General features: G+C 34.8%; 1 protein-coding gene across 4 annotated transcripts in view; it reads right to left on the reverse strand.

The window, feature by feature from the left end:
• The window catches only part of CDK8 (cyclin dependent kinase 8), a 115,257-nt gene that overhangs the window by 33,738 nt on the left and 57,315 nt on the right, over window positions 1–24,204 (reverse strand). For 3 of the 4 annotated variants that reach the window (XM_029936930.1, XM_029936929.1, XM_029936928.1), the window contains exons 2-4: window positions 23,469–23,544; window positions 13,213–13,323; window positions 8,608–8,748 (exon numbers count right to left, since the gene is read on the reverse strand). In XM_029936930.1, the coding sequence (XP_029792790.1) occupies window positions 8,608–8,748; window positions 13,213–13,323; window positions 23,469–23,544 (328 nt within the window). Of the gene's footprint in view, window positions 1–8,607; window positions 8,749–13,212; window positions 13,324–23,468; window positions 23,545–24,204 lie in introns of those variants that run through there. The other variant, XM_029936932.1, reaches the window with a different exon arrangement.

The following is a 24,204-nucleotide window of genomic DNA, read 5'->3' on the forward strand; positions in this document are numbered from 1 at the left end:
TTAAGGAAAGGTATTAAGCAGGCTGTGTTGTAGCCTATGAACAAGTAATATATTGTATCATTTATCTTGAATGTATCATAGATAAGCTGCTATATAACGATTGCCACTTCAGATAGCTGTGAAATTAGGTGATTAACTAGTTGTTACTTAACCTTCTAATTTCTGTATAAGTCTAATTACATGAAACAGAAGTTGGTGTCTTGATTTTTTACTTTGCTTTTCTGTTTGGAGTGTCATTGCAACTACTGTATTGTAAATGATGGAAAATAATTGCATATGTTAAAAAATATGAAACTTTATAAAGTAAAAAAAAATAAAATTTTTAAATAAAAAAAAATTAAAACTAAAAAAAAAAATTATTCAGAATCTAAGAAAAAATAACCTAACAAGCAATATGCAAACCATATAACAGCATTTTTATTGCCAACCTGTAACGTGCCTATAAAAAATGTATGACATTTGCAGTTGCCATTTAATAAAATCAAGTGGGCTACTTTTTCATTATTTACAAATAATAGAATGCAGTCTATTGTGTATGCTCACCATTAATATCAAAATTAAGCAAATGTAGCATTTGTTAAGAAACCAAACACTGTTTACAATCAAATATTTTCAAGGAAAATTTCCAATTGGTCATTTAAATAAATTCGCTTTAGAACAAGCACAACATTCACAATGATAATCAAAATCAATGGAAACCTCATTTAAGTTTGCCTCCATCAGTTATCGATAAAACCCATGCTTTATCCTCAAATCTAAATTGTATGGATACAATCTTAATGCTACACAGTTAAACAAAAGAAAATTAGAGTAAATCACTGGAACTCGCAATAAACAAAAGAAATCTCAAGTAATACGCATGATTAAACCAGACATTTCCCAAAGCAGTTTTCTTCCCAAAATCTGTTTTAAAGAAACATGCTTCACATGGTCACCATACTCATCTTATGGACGCTAAAGCACAGAGAACGGAGGTGGCAAATCCAGGAAGGCTCCTCAACGATTTGGTTGCTGGCCTGTTCCAGCATGTGAGTCACCTCAGGGTCCTTTCTGCTTGTTATTCTTGCCTCTGAAGACTGACTGGCCCTTCTTTTTGGGCAGAAAGAAAGGCTATGCACGTTTTTTCCTTTTTTCTTTAGTAGCATCATCCTTTACCAACATATAAATACCTAGACTACATTGAATATTATGTATGAACTTCAATAACAGACTAAATATTTTCCTCAGTTTCTAGTCCAGATGAAACACTTTTTTCTGATTATGACCATAATATACGTTAACTGCAAACAATTCAGACAATTTAAAAGATATTAAAGGAAGAAAGTGAACTCTGTCTGAAATTCTCCCACCCATTTATAAACCCTACTCGGAAAATTGCTTCCCTAAAGGAAGCATTCAAAATGCTGCCATTCAAAATAATTTTATCATCACTGTCAAGGAGTTTGCACAAAACAATGAAGTACTTATAATTTGGGAGTGTTTTCTAAAGATTTGACTAAGTTTTTTCCTCTTTTCCTAACCATATCAAATACCCTTTTTGAAGACCACCCACAGGAAGAAAATAATATTAAATGACCATATTCCCATATAAACATATACAAGTGAAACAAAACTTTCATGAAACAACTGGCCTTAATACATATGATACACTCTGATATTTTTTCTATTCTATCCCACTAAAAACCTATAAAATAAAAAAAAAAGGCTCGTTGTCTGTTGTGTGCTTTCTTGACTCACTTATGGTTTAAAACCTGCAATTTAAATTTCACCAACCTAGAAGAAAAATTCCTAAACTTAGTGATCCAGCTTTGTTACAGTTCTCCAAGTAGCCAGAATCAAGTCATTTAACTTCTTTGCTTCTCAGTTTTTCCACTTATTAGCAACCGAATTCAGCAGACAATAAAAAATGCACTTCAAAACCAACCATATCACCATGAGCAAATATATGGTGTTTAGTAAGCAAAATTAGTAAACCGGGCAATCAGTCACTCAAGTAAAGAGAATCAGACCCAGAATACCCCAATAATCCATCACACTACCATCACTACATAAGATGCCAAGATAAAGCAGGCCATCTATGAAATTGAGTTTGAGTCAATGGCTCACTCAAGAGATTTTGATCTTATTTGATGGTTACCAGGAAACCAACACATCCCTCACCGAGGACACCTGAAGCCCCACCAAGTGACTCCAAGTTACCCAGTATAATTAAAGCCCAATGCCAGGCAACAGCACTCAGGTTTTTCTTGTGCGTCAGATGACAGCTTTGAAATGGCGTGTAGGTATGTGCATACTGCGGCCCATGGGGCTGCCGTACTTCATCTACTTCTCCCAGGGGCACATCTCCACTGGGGTACTCCTAAAGGAAATCTCTGTAGAGACTTGTTTTCTAAGAAATTTTACTGTGGCATTAAAAACTGTTTTGATGTGCTTTAGGGCAAGAGTGATTATGACAGATTGTTGCGGTACTCCAACAAAGCACTCCAAATTTCATATACAGCCTAGTAATTCAGCTTGAATGAAAAAAGAAAAAAAAAACTGATGAAAAGTTACAGTATCTTTCACTCCATATTATGCTCCACTTAGAGCAACAAGGTGAGCACACTGTTATGTGCCTGCTAGTTCCAAATTAATTACCATTATGCTAAAACCATTAAGGTAATAATTAAAATAAATTTTGAATATCATCTTTTTAAAAAAGTGGAACAGATTAATGACCATGAGAACTTGATATATACTTAAAAAAAATTAATGGTCGGTTGGCCAGTTTTATTAACTAGTTCTCAACTTTCCGAAGTTCCTTAGGAAATATGTTGAAAGCCCAATTCCTTAACATTTAGAGTTTAAGTGTAAACTATTTCTATGGTCTGTCTGGTATGGGTGGATGAGTATTTTCAACAAAAGCATAAAATTCAGCCAACACTAAGTGTACAAGAAAATTAAAATTCTATTAGCTAGAGATTAAAGTATTTACCTTGTGATCAGTAATGAACCAGTCAGTTAAATGTAGTATAAAAATGAAATCAGAGTTGCAAGTTCACAACAGCTGGTATGTTCACAAGGTAGGTATTGCTGCTGTGTCTATAAGTAAAGAATAATTCACACACTCGGGACTTGAAGACATTTTTGAAAAAAGTTAGGGATGTAAATGAACTATGATGGAGATGTCCCAACCATAAGATTAAGAAAAACACTGGAAAAAATAAATGACATAAAGGGAACAGGAATAGGTAAAAATGGTCAGGAAACAGGTTTCACAGAGTAAAACAAAAATACTGGGCAGAAAAAGAGTGTGATAAAAGAAATCAAGAGATCAATAATATCATTGGCTGAATGGTCTTTGGACTGACTGGTAAGAGCTGAATTCTTTTAGGCAGAAAGAGGAAGGCTGCTGGAAAGAATTAAAAATTATGAAACCAAGTTTTTGTTTTGTTTTGTTGTCTTTTCACTGCAGTAAACCATAACAGTGATAAGAGGGTAGATAGGAAAAAGAAGAAACTCAAGAGTATGCACACATCTATAGACAGGGAGAAACAAATATCAGGTAGTAGCAGAAATAACGGATAGAGAATAACCTTGGAAGCCACTTTGTTTCTGCTACAAATGAGCTCGTTTGTTCATTCAACAAACATAAACTATACTGTATACACCAACTGTGTAGTCTGCTAGGCACTAGGAGGGAAACACACATATGAACCCAGTCTTTGCCCTCAATGAAATACAACGAAATGAGAACATATTACCAAAACTAGGTAAGTGCCCCTTGGGTAGTTGAAAGTAAGTGCTATGGGACTTGAGATGTAAACATTCTCCCTCCCAGCCAGGGTGATGAGGGAGGACTTGACTGGTGAGGCAGCAGAGGCAGAGATTTAGAGCAAGAACAGAACATTAAATGTTACAGATGGCCAGGGGGAGCAGGGCAATCTGAGTTGGCTAGAAACAGGTATACGGAGTGAGATGAAAGGAAAAATGATTAAAGCCAGCTTTCACTGCAATTCACAAATACTAGCATGCATAGTCTTGACAGAGATCTTCACATTTTAATCCAATCACAGGATTTTTCCTAGTTAAGAAACCTGACTTAGAAATTTATTTCACAACTGCACAAGAAAACCAACCTTAAATTTAGAAAGTTATTTCTACTGAAAGAGGACAGACAAAAAGTGGGTTGGCTGGGAGGCTGGGTGTCCTGAAATGGTCACAGTAGAGGCGTTGGTAGTGACAACTCCTCATGGCCTTGCCACTGTGCTTTAACTCAGTCAAAGAGGACAGACAACCTTCTAAGGAAAGACTTCAGATCCCACTGCCAAATCAAACTTTTGCTTCTACACAGAAAGTATCAAATAGGATTTTGGTGTTTAATGTTTTTTTATTTGTGCTCAGAAAAACCACCAACTCAATCCAACAGACTTCAAACTTTTCCTTACTCTAACTCACTTAATCATATCTTTATTCAAAGTTTTCATTAAGATTTCACACTTAGTTCCTCCTTATAGTATCAGACAAAAAAAGCTTAATATTCTTTAACCCAATATTCCTTTTTTATATAAGCAGATACCTGAGGGATAAAAATTGGAATTAACTGGTCCCATATTCCTTCAACTTTGTGCCTCTGTTTACTTATTTGTGTAGAATGGTTATTTTACGTGTCAAATTGGCTGGGCCATGGTGCCCAGATAGCTGGTCAAACCTTTTCTGGATGTTTCTGTGAGGGTGTTTTTAGATGAGATTAACATTTAAATTGGTAGACTTTGAGAAAAGCAGCTCATCCTCCATGTCACGGGTGGGCCTTGTCCATCCAGTGGAAGGCCAAGGCCATAACAGAGCAGAGACTAATTTACCCTGAGTAAGAGAGAATTCTGCCAGCAGACTGTGTCTGGACTTTTCTGCAACTCTTCCACTTAGTCTTCAGCCTTCTGGCCTATCTTGGAGATTATGGACTCACCGAGCCTCTACAATTTGCCTGAGGGAAATCCTTAAAATAATTCTCTGTCTCTCCACACAAACACATTCTATTTCTCTGGAGGATCTTAATATAAATGGTAAGGCCAGACCAGGACTATAGCCTGTTGGTCAAACTATTTTTATTTCTCAAGAGAGGAGAATAAAAGAAAAAAGGGAAAAGAGTGTAGTTAAAGGGACAAACAAAGCTAATACATACATTTTTGTTTTTTTTATCATGAATTACAGCAAGCAGATTAAGTATAAAAGCAAACCAATTTATACATACACATTTTAATGTTCTAAAACTAAAAAAGTTTGGTTTAGACTCATAAATTATCTCACAAAAATAAATATTTCATGTGTTTCCTTTCAGGCCCACTCTTCTTCTTCTTCTTTTAAAGTTTATTTATTTATTTTGAGAGAGAGTGTGAGCAGCAGAGGGTCAGAGAGAGAGGATCCTAAGTGCGCTCTGCACTGCCCACTTTGCGAACTCACACACTGTGAGATCATGACTGGAGCTGAGACCAAGTCAGATGCTTAATCGACTCAGCCACCTAGGTGCCCCTCAGGCCCATTCTTCATAAAACATCCACACACATATGCAATTATCACTGACTTCAGACCAACCAGAGTTCCAGAATGATCAAATCTCTATTTCCCACCAAGGATGACTGACCCCAGTTACTGATCTGCTACTGTGTGATGATTAATAATGGCAAAATTAATCTTTATTTATTAAAAAGGATTATTAATTGTTAAAGTTCAACTGCGCATATCAAAGAACTATTCCACCATCTCAAGCCATTATTTCTATTAATAATGAAGACAATTTTATTAATCAAACCTTCAATAACATTCTTGGGCACTATTAAAATGCTATTTTTAGGGAGTCTGTGCCAATAATCCATCTTAGTATGAGATTTCTGGTGGCATGTCAGCAACTCATAACATTAGAAATCTTACATAGGTCTCTTAATGTCAGTATTGCCACATTTCATCTAAACCTGACTGGAAAGAAACAAGGAATATAATTAGCTATTAATTATATTTGTTCTAATAGGATAAATATTTCATCTGAAAATAACAATATTTGAGAAAGAGTTAAAGTCAAGTTACAAGCTTCTGAAGAACATTCTTTGGAGTAAATACTTTTCTGCTACAGACAGGAATATCTAATATAATTATAGTTGAGTACTACACAACATCAAAACCCCAAAGTTCAATTTTTAGTTAGCAGGAAGGTGGACACATTAAAAAAAAAAACAAAAACAACTATGATAATGAACCTTTCTTACAGAAACTGAGGACTAACTGAAGAAGTAAGCACCAGAGCCAGTAAGATCCAGACTGGGGCAGAGGCTGGCACCTTAATGACAATGGTCCAGTGGCCCCCATGTCTGCGATGTCAGAAGAGTTAGGTGTAAGGAGTCACAGGCAAATGGCTCAGGAGCTCTCACTCTCAATGGGGAAATCAAAGGAGGTAGCAGTACTCAGACAATACATCACAGGTCGGCAAATACTTTGGACAAAGAGACAACTAAACACAGCAGTGGCACAGAAGAGGGGTAGAGGAGAGGAAATGGTTTGCTCAGTGAATGTTTTATCACTGTCACTGTTCACAACTGCCAGCATATGGGGACAATAGAAAGTAATTTCTTTTCCTCTGTTTCTCTCTTTTAAAAAAAATTGTTTATTCATTCTTGAAAGAGGGAGCGTGAGCAGGGGAAGGGAAGGAGAAAGAAAGAGGGGAGCACAGAATCCAAAGCGGGCTCCGCGCTGACAGCAGAGAGCCTGATGAGGGGCTTGAGCTCACGAACCATGAGATCACGACCTGAGTTGAAGCCTGACGCTTCACTGAGCTACCTGGGTATCTCCCGTTTTTTTTTTTGTTTTTTTTTAAATAAAACTCTGTTTCATTATTGTTTTTAAATCACCTTCAGGCAGTGCGCCCCTTTGCTAGGGCGTACTGCTCCCACTGGCCCCCACCTCTCAGCATGCCACTAACAAACAAGGATCTCCAAAATGACGTGTCCTACACGATCTCTGGGTCAAAGAGAACTTGTTTATGCTGCACAAATAGAAAGAGCTTTCCCAAAAGAGAAATTTTTAAAAAATTAAACTTTATAATTATTTCCACTACTGTAGCTGATATTACTGTAAGTGGTTCAAATATATTACATATTAATATAATAATTTAAATACTGATTTGTATTCAGTTTGTATTCATCTAGTAACAGACATATTTTAATGATGAAAAATAATTTACAATAAAAAAAATGTAGTGTCATCTCAGCATAATTAGAGAAAAATGCCCTTTTGCCATATTTTATTCTTTTGGAGATCATAAAAAAGGTCAGTAGCTCAAAAGTAATAGTAATGGTTTTTCCCTAAGTTGACTCCCCTAAAAATCGAAATTTATTTTCAGCTTCATAACCAGCCAATGGATTTGTCTTACTTCTCTGTTAATCCACTGTGAATAAAATACCCTAATAATATTAAAATAAAATTTGCATCAGGAAAAAAGTTCCTTCAACCAAATTTCTGATGTTATCAGTCCTAGTCTAAATGCTTTCTGTGTATGAGACCTGGAGATAAAATAAGTTCATTAACCATATTGTAAGGAGATTTATTGAAAATGGATGAAAGTACTAGAAACCTATGATGTGAAGGTATTAAATAGAGGGCAGCTGAGAAAGACTACGTGCAAGGGGCAGACACAGAGCAGCTCAGGACTGCGTGCGAGGGGCGGACAGCTCCATTGCAAAGTCTACAGGGGTTTTCCCACGTAACACATGTGAGTGACACCAAACCATCATTTCCGGCACTGTGTTTATAACTGTTTGGAATGAAGGCACTGTTATGAACTTTACTATAGTTACCAGCTTTACAAAGAAAAGAACAACAAAAGCACAATGTAATTATCAATATGGGGAATTTGAGATGTAAATAATTTACACCCATGAAGATAAATGAACAATGCACAATTTAACGAAAAACTTAATGCTAGATGGGTTTTATAAAAAGGCATACATTATTCTGCCATGTAAAATAAAAATAAGAAAGCCAATTTGTGAAGTTTCTAAATTCTTAAGAATTTAATGTGCCTTAACATGGTAAGGCTTCTCAATAATGCACTCAGTTATGATGAGTAAACATTACTGGTAAAAAGACTGCTATTAATATAGTGGGGCTTAAAAAAATAAGTGGATTGATCTCTATTTCTCAAAAAATAAACAAGCGTTAAAAAAAAAAGCAGATTGAATTAATATCTCCTCTTCTAATACATAACTTAGTTGCAGTAGGCTCCAAAGTTTCATTTCCAAGTTATTCATAAACATATCAATTTCTAGAGTTTGCTTAGCATCTAATAATCAATGTAAAACAAGTCAAGACTTCATTTATAAACTTAAAAGTAAACAAAGGTTAGGAAAACAAACGTGCCCTTGTTCACCTCTTCAGTGAACCCCTGCCAGCATACGTCAGAGAAGAAGGAGGCAAAATGTAAACAGCACAAAGCTAGACTATGTTATGAGACTCCAGCACTCTCACTCCCTCTACGAGGTTTGCAAGTCTATGCAGCACTGGTATGTAGAGACAGCTAGAAAAAAATCAACCAACTATAAGTGCATCCTTCTGCTTAAACCTAACTACATATCGACTTACCAAATCCCTGTGCAACACCCAGTTAGCATGCAGGTAGTGAATCCCATCTAGGATCTGATATAATAGTGACTTCACCATTCCCCGAGGTAACTGAACTGGCTTCTTGTTTGCTTTAGAAGCTCTGTGAAACTTGATTATATGCTGAAAGAAAGAAAAATATCACCAGAAGCTTAAAAAGAAAAGAGGGAAAGATCACGTGATGTATGATATTTTCCTAACGCTCAGGGATTCTCAAAGATATCGAAAATAGAATTTCATATTCTGCTGGATAACATAAATTTAAAATTTCCTAATAACTGGAGCTAAAATTTCATTTCCTATGAATATGATCATGTCTCAGAAAATAAATGATTACGACAGAGATGATGAGAACAATGTGATTTTATTTTAAAAGTAATATATTTGACCCTTGTTACCTGGTAGAAATTTCCAAGAACAGAATCTTTTTTATCTGTACTAATTAAATGAAAAGAAAACAAAAAGAACACATTTCAAGAGATACTTATGCATTGGCTAACCTAGCATAGATGTGTTACCTATTTATAATAAATGGATTATAAAGGAAGCCAATAGGGAAATCATTTCAATAAAATATACAGAAACATACACAAATAACATGTAAATGGCCAGTTTACACTGGAAATATTTAGAAATAGGAAAAATTCAGATGAGAAAAAACAGCCTTGTACTATTCATTAAAAATTTTCTAGGAACAGTATTAGTGGATATCCGGTAAAACACGGTACCATTTTATAAACAGCAAAATTGCTTTATAAATAAATGTACCTCAACAAAAACAAGATCCAGTGTTTCAAAATCTCTGGACAGGTTTCTTCATTTTAATTAAAGCACTCTTAAACTGCAAGAACACCTACAAGTCAGCTGAAGTCAACTGCACTGTGTGTAACAATAGGCCTATGCCTAGTACCTTGTGTGCCTAAGAATGAACTCCTGAGCAGTATTTATGAGTGAATATGGAGCATATTCTTGAAATTAGTAAATGTAATTAAAACAGGACTGACATATTTTATATTATAGGTCAACATTTTCACTTCCTGTTTTCTTATGATATAGAAAGTAGAAAGAGGATAAGGAACAACTAGTAATTCATGAGTGAAGAAGCTTTAGTTTCCAAAGAAAAAATATATAGCAAAGAACAACCTGGTGGGAAAGTAAAAGCTTATCAGTCAGCATGCATGTAGTATGATTAATTGATACTTTATTAGCGGCATAATAATTTTTTTCTGTGTTATTTTCCCAAAGCATTTTAAAACAGTCAAACAAAATAGAACTAAACTCAATAATCAGGAAATGTCCTGTCACATATCCTAAGATGTGGTGTGAAAATAAAGTCTGTTTACCTTAAGAAGAGTTAGTGGTTTTCAGAGCTCAATAAAAATAGATTTATACATCATTATTTTTAAAAATTAAAACCTGCCAGAGTGAGAATAAAAGAAGATGTAGAGGAGGTACAATAAATAATGCGATATGCATTTCTTCAGTTAACATTTTTAAGTAATATCTATACTCAACATTGGGCTCAAGCTTACAACTCCAAGATCAAGAGTTGCACGCTCTATTGGCTAAGCTAGTTAGGCTAACCCCTTCAGTTAACGTTTTTGTTAGGGTTTAACAAAGTACTTCTTTTCATCAATATTTTATAACTACAAAAAACTACATCAGGGAAATCTCTTACCTTCATTTTTCTTCCAGGGCTATATAACAAATATGCAGTGTGCTTATCATGAAATTTCACCAACACCTAAGTGATTTTTTTAAATGACTCTTTTTAATACAACTGTTTTTGTTACCCTCTGATGCCTTACCCTAGCTAATTAATTTCAATATGCTAATTAAAATAAGAAAATGAAATGGATAAAGGAGGTTTTAGTAAACCGAATTATTTTATTTTTATTAAAATGAAGATTAAAAGCACTTATTTGACTTAAATCAGTCCTAATAAGAGGACAATAAAGCCTATGTATACACATCTGGGAACACTGCATGCAGGATAATTTGTGAAAGTATAATTATTATACCGACACGTGAAATTAAATATCACATACTAGCCTGCTGGAAATTATACTGAATACGATCCTATCTCCTATGTTCGACTATACAAATCATGTTTCATTACAAATTATGTTTATAAACCAGCCTATAAATTTGGGTCATATAATCTGATGTCATGTTAGTCTTGAGAATGAGTGTTCAATTCAATACTGGCCACCCCAATTTAATAAATTTTTAATAACAGAATCCCAATTTGATTTGATCAGATTTATTTTAAAAGAACAGTAGTGAACAACAAAAATATTTACAAGAGTATTGACTTTGGACAATAGTTTCATAGAAGAGAAAATTTGATATCTACTTTCAGTTCAAAAACAATTCTTCATAGGTAACTTATAAAAATAATTTGAATCAAACTGCATTTACTCATGGAAAACAGTAATCTACAGAATGAAAATATTTCTTATAAATCTGAAAGTAGTTTCCATTTCTGAAATCTGTTTAAAGTTAAAATTATGTAAATGAGGCTAATTATGGAAATTAGCAAAAGAGTTTAAAACTCTTTTACTATTTTCAGAAGCTAAACTTACTTCTGAACAGTATTACTACTTACTCCTCACTTGTATTAGTTTTACTTCAAAATTTTGTTTTTAAATTTACAAACTGCAGCTGAATGAAAAATGTAAATTATTTGGAAGATACCGGAAATTGAGCCAGAATATTATAATCCCTTGCATATCAATCTAGATGATCCTGATTTACAATGGTTCAACTGAGGATTTTTTAATGTGATGATGGAGCAAAAGTGGTGAGTATTCAGCAGAAACCACACTTGGAAGTTTGAAATTTGATCTTTTCCCAGGCTCGCAGCACACGGCACAATCCTCACCCGTGAGGCCAGGTGGGACGCAGAACCACTCCATGCTCACACAATCATTCTGCTTCTCCCTTTCAGTATGCTATTCAATTGGTGGCAGGAGGTACCCAGCACTTTCTTACAAATCAGGCTCTGTGTTAGGAGACTGTACCCAGCAGGAGGTGGATGTGAGTGTTCTCGGCACACTGAACGTAGACTAGGCTATGCTACGATGTTCAGGAGGTTTGGTGTATTAAATATACTTTTAACTTAATGGGTTTTCAATTTGCAATGCATTTATTAGGATGTAACTCCATCATGAGTCAAGGAAGATCTGCATATATGTTTTTTCCTTTATTTATCACAATAAATGCACAGCCAGTATAGAAATATAAATTTATAGAAATATAAATTTATAGAAATATAAATACAAAGCACAATGAAATATTTATAGATCTTATTGAATTACTTCTTAAATATCAGAAAAAATAGAGTTCACAGAAGTGAAGTACTTGTTAACGAATTAACTCGAGGTAATACTGGGTTTCTGTTTACTTGTTGTATTTTCTAAACTATGTGTGGTCTGTGTTAACATGTTCTTTACACAAGATTGATCAGCATATAAGTTATGTGAGTCTATTTCAGAATTATTTTGGCTATCTTGCTACAGACTTCATTTTGTATGTCATAAACTCTTTTCCCCAAGATTGCATTTCAGACTTTCAAAAAACATAACTGTTATGTTTAACAGAGTAAATTTTATAGTCGCCCAAGACTTTCGTAAATACCAATTTTAAAAACAATCTACTGAGTAAATGCAAAATATTGAGTTAGTTGTATTTCAGCTATTTAGCCAAGAGAAATTTACATTCTCAATTTATAATAACTTTTATAAACATCATTTTTGTCATCATATTAGCTAACCTAATAAAACTAATCTAATAGACTGTAATTACTTGAGTTTGAGAATCTATAAGGATTTGATCGGAAGCTCTCTTCCACAAAGAATTCTTCCTAAATGAGACCATGCCCAATTCAAGTAAGTATAATATTGAACTTCTGTTTGTGGAAATGAGAAATACATTAGAATACAGAGTATTAAGTGTAAATAATATCCAGTAAATGGTTAACAGTATGTTAGATTTGTATAGTACACTTAGCTTATAAAGCTTTTCAAATACAAAATTGCTCTTCCCAAAAGTCTTATAAAAAAGCAGGAAAAGTATCACATTTTACAGATTGGGGTGGGGGGGGCCTACAACTTCAGAGCCATTAAGAGATGTGCCTAGCATCATATAACAACAGAATAACAGAACGTCTAGTCTTCCAAATAGAACATATTTGTCTCCCTACACACAGATACCACTTTCTCATTTTATATTCCTTCACAGAGTAAAAGGAAGCATGCTGCTCTTAAATTCTATAACAAAATGGCTATTAGTTACCCAAAAACTTTTATCAGAAATCTTTCGCTAGCACACAATACTGAATAGCTGTGTATACTTTTTAGATTCTGTTTTCTGTGGCATGTTACAAAGATCAAAATGATAAGACCAAACAGTAATAATACAATGCAAATTATCCTAGTCTTGGTAATTCATCAACCACATTCTATGATGTTACTTTTATTTTAAAAAGGTAAATCTCTTAGTAAGATAAACCCCTAAAATTGTTTTCAGTCTTCTTAATTCTGAACTAAAACCAAGGACTTTATGTCCAGCAGCAAGCCGCCTTACCCAGAGGTCATGCTCAGCATAGTCAAACAGAAGCCATACTTTCCTATCAGCATGAGACAGAAACACCTTTTGAAGAGAGATGACATTCGGATGCTTAAGCTCTCGAAGTAACTGCAAAATAAGGAAGATCCATTAAAAATGTTTGCCATGAAAAGAAGGTTAAATAAACCACACCATTTGTAACTCACAGACAATAAAACCCCAATGGTGACCAATCCTAAAAATCTCATAACTACCCACACTATTTTTAAAGTGTCCAAAGAGGTGCTTCAGTAATAAGGAAAAACTGTTTGGAAAGGATATAATTGAGTACATCTATTTTGTTGTTATTGTTTAGTTGGTTTTTTATTTCATTTTGATTTTTTATTGTGATAAAATATATAACATTAAAATGATCATTTTAACAATTTTTTAAAAAATATTTTATTTTTGATACAGAGAGAGACAGAGCATGAGAGGGGGAGGGGCAGAGAGAGAAGGAGACACAGAACCAGAAGCAGGCTCCAGGCTCTGAGCTAGCTGTCAGCACAGAGCCCCATGCAGGGCTCGAACCCACGAACGTGAGATCTGACCTGAGCCGAAGTCGGAGGCTTAACCAACTGAGCCAGCCAGGTACCCCCATTTTAACAATTTTAAGAGTAAAATTCAATAGCATTAAGTATATTCGGAATGTTTGCAACCATCACCGCTATCCATTTTAGAACTATTTTATTATCCTAACCAGAAACTCTGTGCCCATTTAACAACTCCCCATTTCCCTCCCCGCTCAGATGCTGCTGACCTCTACTCTACATTGTCGTTGTCAATTTGCGTACCCTAGGTACCTCTTCTAAGTATTAGAATCATACAGTATTTGTCCTTTTGTCTCGCTTATTTCACTTCACATACTGTCTTTAAGGGTAACCCACATTGTAGCACTAGCACGGGTCACAATTTCCTTCCTTTCTTATGGCTGAATACATGCCGTTGTATGTATACACCACCTTTGTTCATCCATTCATCTGCTAATGCCCTCGAGTTGTTTTCATGGTTTGCCTACTGCAAATACTGCTGCTATGAACACTGGTATAGAGCCACCTGAGTCTCTGCTTTTGATCCTTTGGAAATATACCCAGGACTGGAACTGGTGAAGCCTGTGGTTAACTTTTTGAGGCAACGCCAAACCCGTTTTCAAAGCAGCTGTACCATTTTATATTCCCATCAGCAATGCATGAGGGATTCAATCCCTCCACATCTTCATCAACACCTATTTTCCTTGTGTTTTTTTTTCTTTAATAACAGCCACATTGTAATGAAGTAGTATCTCATTGTGATTTTGATTTGCCTTTCCCAAAGGATGGGTTCAGCATCCTTTTTAAGGTGCTGATTGGTCATTTGTATACCTTCTTTGGAGAAATGTCTATCCAAAGTCTTTTGCCCAATTCTGAATTGGTTTTTTTCTTCTTCTTGTGATTCTTTATATAGTATAGATATATTAATCCCTTGTCAGAAATGATTCCAAATATTTTCTCCCATTTTGCTAGTTGTCTGTTTTGACATCATAAAACAGTTGAACTTATTGTGTAGCTTACAATTCTTTAGGAAAAAAACTAATTGCAACATTAGAAAATACAATATCAAATATCAGATGGGAATTAAGATCTGTAATTCTGTGAGACATGGTGCCTATTTTTTCAGGCATTTAAATTATATAGTAAAGTTGATTAAAATTTTGTAGCCTTTAATAAAATAATAAAGAACTTAGACAGAAGCATCTAAGTAGAACACATTTTTTTTTAATGTTTATTTATTACCGTGAGACAGAGAGACAGCACAGAGCCCGAGGCAGGGCTCGAACTCACACACTGTGAGATTGTGACCTGAGCTGAAGTCAGGTCCTTAACTGACTGAGTCACCCAGGCGCCCCTCAGTAGAACACATTTTTATAGGTTTAACCTTTCTCACTTCCTAGAAGGACATTCTTCTATTTAAAATCTTTTATCTCTTTATTTTCTTCTCATTTAAAACCAAAGTGGCCCTAATACTCCATTAGTTAAAAAGTATTCCTACCTCACTGAGCAAAGAAAGAAAGAAACAACAGTTCCAACAGTGACAAGAAAAAATTTCTCATGAAGTCTGATATTATGTCTTTATCAGTTAAAACTGCCTTATACAGTGGCTTCCAAATGTGTTCCAAGTATGTGACAGCCATGTGAGAAAGTCAAGGTCTTGGAACTTAAGACTCAGTACCTTTTATAAGAACACTGCTACCAAAACAAGAATATAAATGCAATGTCAACAACATATTAGGGACTCTAAAATGAATTCAGCAAAGGAAAGACTATGAATGGACTATACATTAAATCACTTACATTAACGACTATTATCCAGAAAGTGATACTAATTTTATTCAGGAGCAAGTTTAAATTCAAGTTATATATTTCTTTTAGAATATAATTTCAAAGCTATGAGGCTTTAGAGATTATACACAAATCCTCAGAAACCTTAAGGGCAGTATCTATGATGAACCATTTCCTAATTAATAAATAAGGCAAAGAATCTGATAGGGGAAGTCTAGACTTTGGGGTCACCCGGGATAATCCAGCTGGCTGGAGAGCTAAACCTACTGCTAAATTCACCTTAGTTCTGGGTCAAGGGTTTTCTCCATTACGTCACGACTGGAACACACTTCTCAAGCACTATTTCAAATCATTTCTGGAAAGTATCGGGGTAGAAATTATAACAAACTCCATTAGAAACCTACATATAAAGATATTCTTAAGATATCCCTTCAATTTTACCTCCAAGATGAGGTACTTAGCTCCTGTATTGAGTGGAGAAAAAAAAACATCAACAAACAACCAGCAACCTTTTTGTTAAGTTTTTCCATAATGCCAAATAATGTGCTACATAACAAACGACATGCATTATCTCATTTACTCATGAATTACCATATGAAATAGTTATATTACTTCTCTTTTATAAATGAGAAAACAGTGGTTTGAGGGGATTAAATAATTTGCTCATGGTCATAGTCCTAGGTAGTGGTTAGAATCAGGATTTAAATGCTTTTAAAACTAATTAATGGACGTTTAAGACAGAAAGCCAGTGCTCTGGGGTCTAATCCCAGCACCTTCCACGACCTAACACCCTGAGGGATATTTCTCATGATGCTCCACAGCATGGGTGTTTTAAGCATATATGAGGCTGTGAACCGGACAGCAGGCACCGTGTCTTGCTCACTACTAGGCTTCTTGCACACTGTCTGGGCACTCATTACGTATTTGGTGAATAATGAATTTGTGAATAAAAACATATATACAAATGTAAGGAAGAATATCATACGAAACACCTTTTGGCTTCTGATCTATGGACTAAGATCACTGCTTTCATCATGAAACCAATCTACTTTTAAAAATCCACTTCTTGGGGCATCTGGGTGGCTCAGCTGGTTAAGCATCTGATACTTGATGACAGCTCAGGTCATGATCTCGCAGTTTGTGGGTTAGAGCCCCTCATTGGGCTTCATGCTGACTGTGCAGAGCCTGCTTGGGATTCTCTCCCTCTCTCTCTGCCTCTCCCCATCGCTTTCAGAAACAATAAACTTTTTTAAAATCTACTTCTTAAAAAACCAATCCGCTTCTATTTTTAAAACAGCTATCTGATGAGTCAGACAACAAATCTTTGAAGGTAATAATTTAAAAATACATTAATAGTAAGGGCCATTATTATCATAGTAAGTAACAGTAAGTGCTATGGACTGAACTGGGTTCTCCCCAAATTCATATGTGAAGCCCTAACTGCCAGTACCTCAGAATGTGACTGTACTTGAACATAAGACCTTCACAGAGGCAATTAAGTTAAAATAAGGTCATTAGGGTGGCCCTAATCCTATTTGAATGGTGACCTTATAAGAAGAGATTAGGTAGGACACACAGGGAGACACCAGGGCAGCTTGCACAGAAAGGACCAACCAAGAGGTCACAGAGAATAGTTGTCTGCAAACCCAGGAGAAGCCACAGAAGAAACCTAACTCTGCAGACTCTCCAAGTGTGGACTCACAAATTCCACCAGGGAGAAAGTTAGTTTCTGTTGCTTGAGCCACCCAGTCCATAGTATTTTGTTATGGCAGCGTTGGTAAACTAGTACAATAAATAACTACTATTACTCAGAAAGTAAACCACTCTATGCTGGGTATTGTTTTAAGGGAGATTTATCAGGAGATGGGTCACTGTGGGATTAAAGATGGAACGGAGTCTCAGTGGGGAATTACGTCTAAGTAAATATTTCTATTGAAGTACTTCCAAAAAACCAGGGAGCTGTGCTACATTTAGCAGGGCTAACATTAACCAAATACCTCCTACATGCCAGCCATGGTGGTAGATACACTAGGTCCTGGACATAAAATGTGCTAAGACCAGCGGGAGACAAATGCAAGCAAGCAGACAATCCTAGGCTGTGGCTGCAGTAGTGGGGACTGATTATTGAGGGCGGCTAACCTTTACCTACAGTTTATTGTGTCCAAAGAAATCTGCTAAGCTCCTCACAATAAACCCTATGAGACACTATGACCATTTTACAAATGAGGAAACAAGAACACAGTGACTCGCCATGGGCCGGACAAGCTAGTAAGTGGTCAAGCCAAGCAGAGCACAGGTTTCTCTGGCTGGGGCTTTAGGTGCTATAGGCAGAACTTGGACCCTGGTACTCTGACTGTGGGAACACCCCCCCAGTTTTCAAAGCTGATAAAAAGAACTTCAGCATTTCATCATCTCGTACAGAGACCACAGCACGTAGTTACCCATTTCTTAATATTTTCTAAGGGTATTGTTTTTACCCTTTTGAAGATTTTATGTTAAAAAAATTAAAGAAAAGGTCTGAATAAGTTTAAATAGTGGTTTCCATCACCCAAACCACCTAATTCTAACTCCACTGGAAATAAATTCTTATAATTTCCTGAGTACTAAGGTCAGTGCTAAAAATATAAATGTCTTAATATGTCATCCATTATAAACTTAATTCATTCCAGTTGTGCCATCTAATATCATACTTAATTTGAACTCTTAAAGTACAAATAAATAAAAATAAATTAATAATATTTAAAACTGTATCTTGTCAATAAATTCCACTTACAGCTGTGAGAAAATAGGTAAGAACATCTCCAATATTCTCAAAATGACATTGATTTATAATGTTAAAATTTTACATGGCACCTGGGCGGCTCAGTCAGCTAAGTGTCTGACTTTGGTTCAGGTCATGGTCCCGCAGTTTGTGGGTTCGAGCCCCACTCGGGCTCTGTGCTGACAGCTCAGAACCTGGAGCCTGTTTTGGATTCTGTGTCTCCCTCTTTCTGACCCTCCCCTGGCTCACACTCTGCCTCTCTCTCTCAAAAATAAATAAACATTAAAAAAAATTTTTTTTAACATGGCAAAAATAATAAATTCTGAATTTATGCCATAGATCTGATGATAGGTATGGGCTGTTTCCATAATTTGGCTACTGTAAATGATACTGTAATAAACACAGGGCTGCATGTATCCCTCTGAATAAGTGTTTCTGCATTTTTTGGGGAAATACCCAGTAGTGTGATTATTGGATCCTAAGGTAGTTCTATTTTTTTATATAAAAATTTAAAAAAAAATATTTATTTATTTTGAGAGAGAGAGAGAGAGAGCAAGAGCGAGCGCGAGAGCACAAGCGGCAGAAGAACACAGAGAGAGAGGGAGACACGGAATCTGAACCAGGCTCCAGGCTTCGAGCTGTCAACACAGAGCCCAATGTGGGGCTTGAACCCACAAACCATGAGATCATGACCTGAGCTCAAGTCGGATGCTTAACTGAGTGAGCCTCCCAGGTGACCCTAGGGTAGTTCTATTTTTAAATTTCTCAGGAACCTCCATACTGTTTTCCACAGTGGCTGCACCAGTTTGCATTCCCATCAATGGTGCAAGAGGGTTCCTTTTTTTTTTTTTTAAAACATCCTTGCCAACACTTATTGTTTCCTGTGCTTTTGATTTTAGCTATTCTGGCAGGTGTAAGTATCATTGTAGTATTGATCTGAATTTCCCTGATAACAAGTGATGTTGAGCATTTTTTTGGCTGTTGACCATCTGGATGTCTTCTTTGGAGAAATGCCTACTCATACCATTTGCCTACTTTTGAACTCGGTTATTTGTTTTTTGGGTGTTGAGTTGTATCAGTTCTTTATATATATTTTGGACACTGACCCTTTATTAGATATGTGATTTGCAAATAGTTTTTCCAAATAAGTAGGTTGCCTTCTAGTTTTGTTGGCTGTTTCCTTCCCGGAGCAGAATCATTTTATTTTGATGTAGTCCCAATAGTTTATTTTTGTTTTTGTATCTTGTACCTCAGGAGGCATATCTAGAAAAATGGTGCTATAGATGATGTCAGAAATTACAGCCTGTGCTCTCTTCAAGGATTTTCATGGTTTCAGGTCTCACATTTAGGTCTTTAATCCATTTTAAGTTTATTTTTGTGTATGGTTTAAAAAAGTGGTCCAGTTATATTCTTTGCATGTAGCTGTCCAGTTTCCCCAATACCATGTGTTTCCCACTGTAAATTCATTTATCCTTTGTCAAAGATTAACTGACCACACAACTGTGGGTTCATTTCTAGGTTTTCTATTCTGTTACACACATGTTTAAAAAATTAAACAATATATTTCTAAATAATCCATGAATAAAAGAAAAGAACCACAAAGAAAATTGAAAATATCCTGTACTAAATGATAATGAAAATAAAATGTAACAAAACTTATGGAATGCAAGTAGAATACAGCTTAAAGGGAAATTTATAGTTTTCATTTCTTATTGAAAAGAACAATTGAAAAATCAATGACTTAAGGTTCTACCTTAAGAAGATAAAAAAGAAATGTAAGCCAAAAGTAGAAGGGAAAGAATATTAAAGAGTAGAGATCAATGATATATAGAGAAAGCACAAATTACCAACCTTCAATGAAACAGGACATCACTACAGAAGCTACAGACGTGAAAAGATAAGGGAATATTATGAACAACTTTGTGCTAATAAATAACTTGAGTGAAACAGACAAACAAATAGATAAAAAAAGACAATATATCACACATAAGATGAAATATAAACTCTGAAGAACTCTTTATCTATTAAGGAAACAATTATTAGTTGGTGAATTCTATCAAGTCTTTATAGAAGAAAAACCACCAATCTTACAGAAACTCAGAATACAGAGAATGAAGAAATGCTACATAATGTGTTTCATTCATGAGGACAGCATAATCTTGATAACAAAGACAAACACACTACAGAAAAAATAATTCTAGACCAACATCTTTCAAACTCATACACTTAAAACTCCTTAACACATTAGTAAATCAAATCTAGCAATATATAACCAAGATTATACCAAGAATGTAAAATTGGATAAACATTAAAAATCAATGTGGTCTACCAATGTAACAGAATAAAAGAGAACTACAGGGTCATTTCAGTACATGTAGAAAAAAAAATCTGATAAAATCCAATATCACTGATGAAAAAACTAGGAGCTTCCTAAGTTTGACTGATAGCATCTATAAAAAAACAAAACAAAACGAAACAAAACAAACTGTATAGATGGCATTTTACCTACTAGCGAAACACTGAAAACACTGTCCCCAAGACAGGGAATAAGTCAAAAATGTCCATCGTCATTACTCTTCAACATTATATGAAAGGTCCAAGTCAGTGCAATAAGGAAAAAAAATAAATAAAAAGATGGAAGTAAGTAAAACTATTCCAAATCATAAATGACATAATCATTTATGTAGAAAATCTGCATAAATTACCAATACCTACCAGTGAATTTAGCTATAAAATGTATATAAAACAATATTTTAAAAGTTCTAAGTATAGAAGCAAACAAATGGGAAATACAATTTTTTAAAGTAATCCCATTTACAAGAGTGCCAAAAAACATGAAGTCCTTAGAAATGAATAACAGAATGTGTTCATTTTCTCTACAAATAAAAACTACAAAACACTGTAGAGAAAAATTAAAGAAAATATTAAAAAATAGAAAGTATATATTTTGAGATTTGTGGATTGAATGCAATATTATTAAGGGATCAGTCTTCCCTGAATTGATCCAAGCCATAATCCCAGCATGCCTATTTTAGAAATAAAAATTGACTAGCTGATTTGAACATTTATATGATAATGCAAAGGAACCAAAAATAGCCCAAACAATCCTGAAACAGAAGACTAAAGCTCATGTCCTTACACAATCTTACTTCAAATCTTGCCGTAAAGCTAGTGACCTCATAATGGCGTAAGGATGGACAAAGAGACCGGCAGAACGCAACAGAGCCCAGGAGTAGTTTCCACTTTCATAGTCACTTCAGTTTTTACAAAGGTGCCAAACAACCCAATGGGGAAGAATCTTCTCCAAAAACAATGCTACAACAATTGTACATTTGTATGGTGTGAGGAGAGGAAAAGCTCAAACCGTACGTCACACGTAAACAAACAAAAATAAATTAAGTAGAGCCCAAACTAAAGCATACAACCAAAACTATACAGCTTTTAGAAAAAACACAGGAAAGAATCTTCACAATCAACGAGTTGATACAGATTTCTTCAGCCAGACACAAAAAACAATGGTCATAAGAGGGAAAAATTAGTAAATCTCATCAAAAACAAAAATTTCTGCTTACTTTAGGTTGAAGAACCATAATCATATACATTAAAAATAAGCGTTCGTATTTCTTGCTTTGCTTAACCTTGTATAGTTATCACATACACATGAACAATGTCTGTTCCTAAAATGAGGTGAGCTGTTTGTTTTCAAAACATTTTGTTGAAGTTTAATAAACAGAGAAAAAACACACAAACCATTAAGGGCAAGCTCAGTAAGTTCTCACATAGTAAACCCACATATCCAGATCCAGAACAGGACCAAGAACAGAACATTTCTAGAACCCTGAAAGTTCCCTTGTCTCCACTTTCTGCCATTCCCTGACCCCCCAAAGATAATCTTTATCATGATATCTACCATCACTAACCACAGTTCAATGGAATTTAATTCTTAAAACTAACTAGAATATACAGAATGTAGATGTTGGAAGAACTGATAGTTAATGTACAGATATCCCTCCTCTAGATTCAAAAGCATTAAAAATTTATCAATTACATGAAAGATAATTTCCAGCATGGTACACCTTTGGTTAAAAAGGAATGCCCTCTACCTCACCTCAACTCTTCCCTTATGTCTTCCAAAATCCGGAACCTTCTTTGATATTCTCAGTTAGATGTAAATCATTTTCCCATTCTCCATACAGTTCTATCGCTGTTCTTGGTACACTATTATTATAAGATGTGAGTGTCTTTCCTCATCAGCATATAAATGCTGAAGGCCAAGGACCCTGACGGTTCTGTTTCTTTACTTTTACCTACCCTAGATTCCTGTCACCATGACATACAAGGAATGGCTGAAAACCCAGTGGTATAGAATCTATTAAATAAGTAAAATTATCTAAATTAATATATCCAGGTCACAATACCCTATTAACTGTAGATAGATACAAGGGGTAAAAGCAACAAAAGATTATAATATATATTCTATGATATTTTGATTATAGCCAGAAAAGATAAATTTGGACCCATAGTGTTACAATATTAAAAACCGAAGTAAAATATCATCGAAGTAATACTCAGTTTAAATGTGTGAATAATTATTTAGTAGTGCATTAACATGAATATTTTCCTTTGGGATTAAAATGAGATTCTAATTGCTATATGGAGAGCCAAGTTTCCAAAAGAAAACAGCCCATATTTTTACATATTCAAATGAACAGAAACAATGAAATAACAATATATCCAGTACCACAATTTCATTTTAAGTTCATGTAAGTGATGACATCAATCTCAGCTTATTAAAATAGGAACATTAATTTTAATGAACATATAGATTCATACAAGCTTACTTTTATTGCACCCAATGAAATAATAACTGGACCCTTAATATGTAGTGACATTTATCAGGAAAATACATATTTATATAAACAACTTAGACTGACTTACTCCCCAATAAATGAATTTATACAGACATTTTTGCTAGTACTACATGCCACCTTTACTTCTGTTAGGAAACAAATATATTTTTCTATAAATAGTTGATATGAAAAATATTTACCAATTTTCAATTAATATGTATATGTGACAATTACAAATTCAGAGACCACATAGCTGACACTCATAAGTCAAATGATAATAACGATTATAAAAAGAGCTTCACTTACTGCTATTTCTCTACATGCCGACATAGAGATCCCAGTTCCTTCTATTTGTTTTAAAGCATAGTCTTTATCATCTTTCCTGTAAAAACAAAGTTATTTTAATATATAGATAAAACTACATTTATGTGCCATTTTTAGTATATAAAATATAAGTAAACCACATAATACACTGACCACATTTCACATGTGTTAAATAGTATCATATAGGAAAAAGGTTTTAGATAATCTAGTTCAATCCCATTATTTGATGAGAAAAGTTAGATTCAAAGTAATAAGGCTCCATGGTTTGGGGAAGACAAAGATTCAGAAATGGAGCTCATAGGTTCTTTATGCTCTAATATGTATACATTTCCTTTCTATACACTGATGTATGTGTGTGTGCTATACCCTCAACACACACACACACACACACACACACACACACACACACACACAAACAAACCTTGATTTCTAAAACCCATTCAGATACTGGTGGGTCGAAAACTTAAGAAATGAATGCATCAGTAAAGTATAAAATAGTTATAATGTCAAACGTGTTATAGCCCTCATACCCCTGAAGACCTCCAAAGAGATACGCTCAGCAGGTGTTTACTGAGCACTTGCCATGCACTCAGAGCTGGGCTCGGTACCGGGGTGACAGAAGAGCTCCTGTTCAGAGCTTTCTTTTTTTTTTTTTTGCAAATGGCAAGATTTAATTATTTTTGATTGATGATTAATATTCCATTGTATATATATATAT

The sequence above is a fragment of the Suricata suricatta genome, chromosome 4 (assembly GCF_006229205.1).
Source record: "Suricata suricatta isolate VVHF042 chromosome 4, meerkat_22Aug2017_6uvM2_HiC, whole genome shotgun sequence".
NCBI lineage: Eukaryota > Metazoa > Chordata > Mammalia > Carnivora > Herpestidae > Suricata > Suricata suricatta.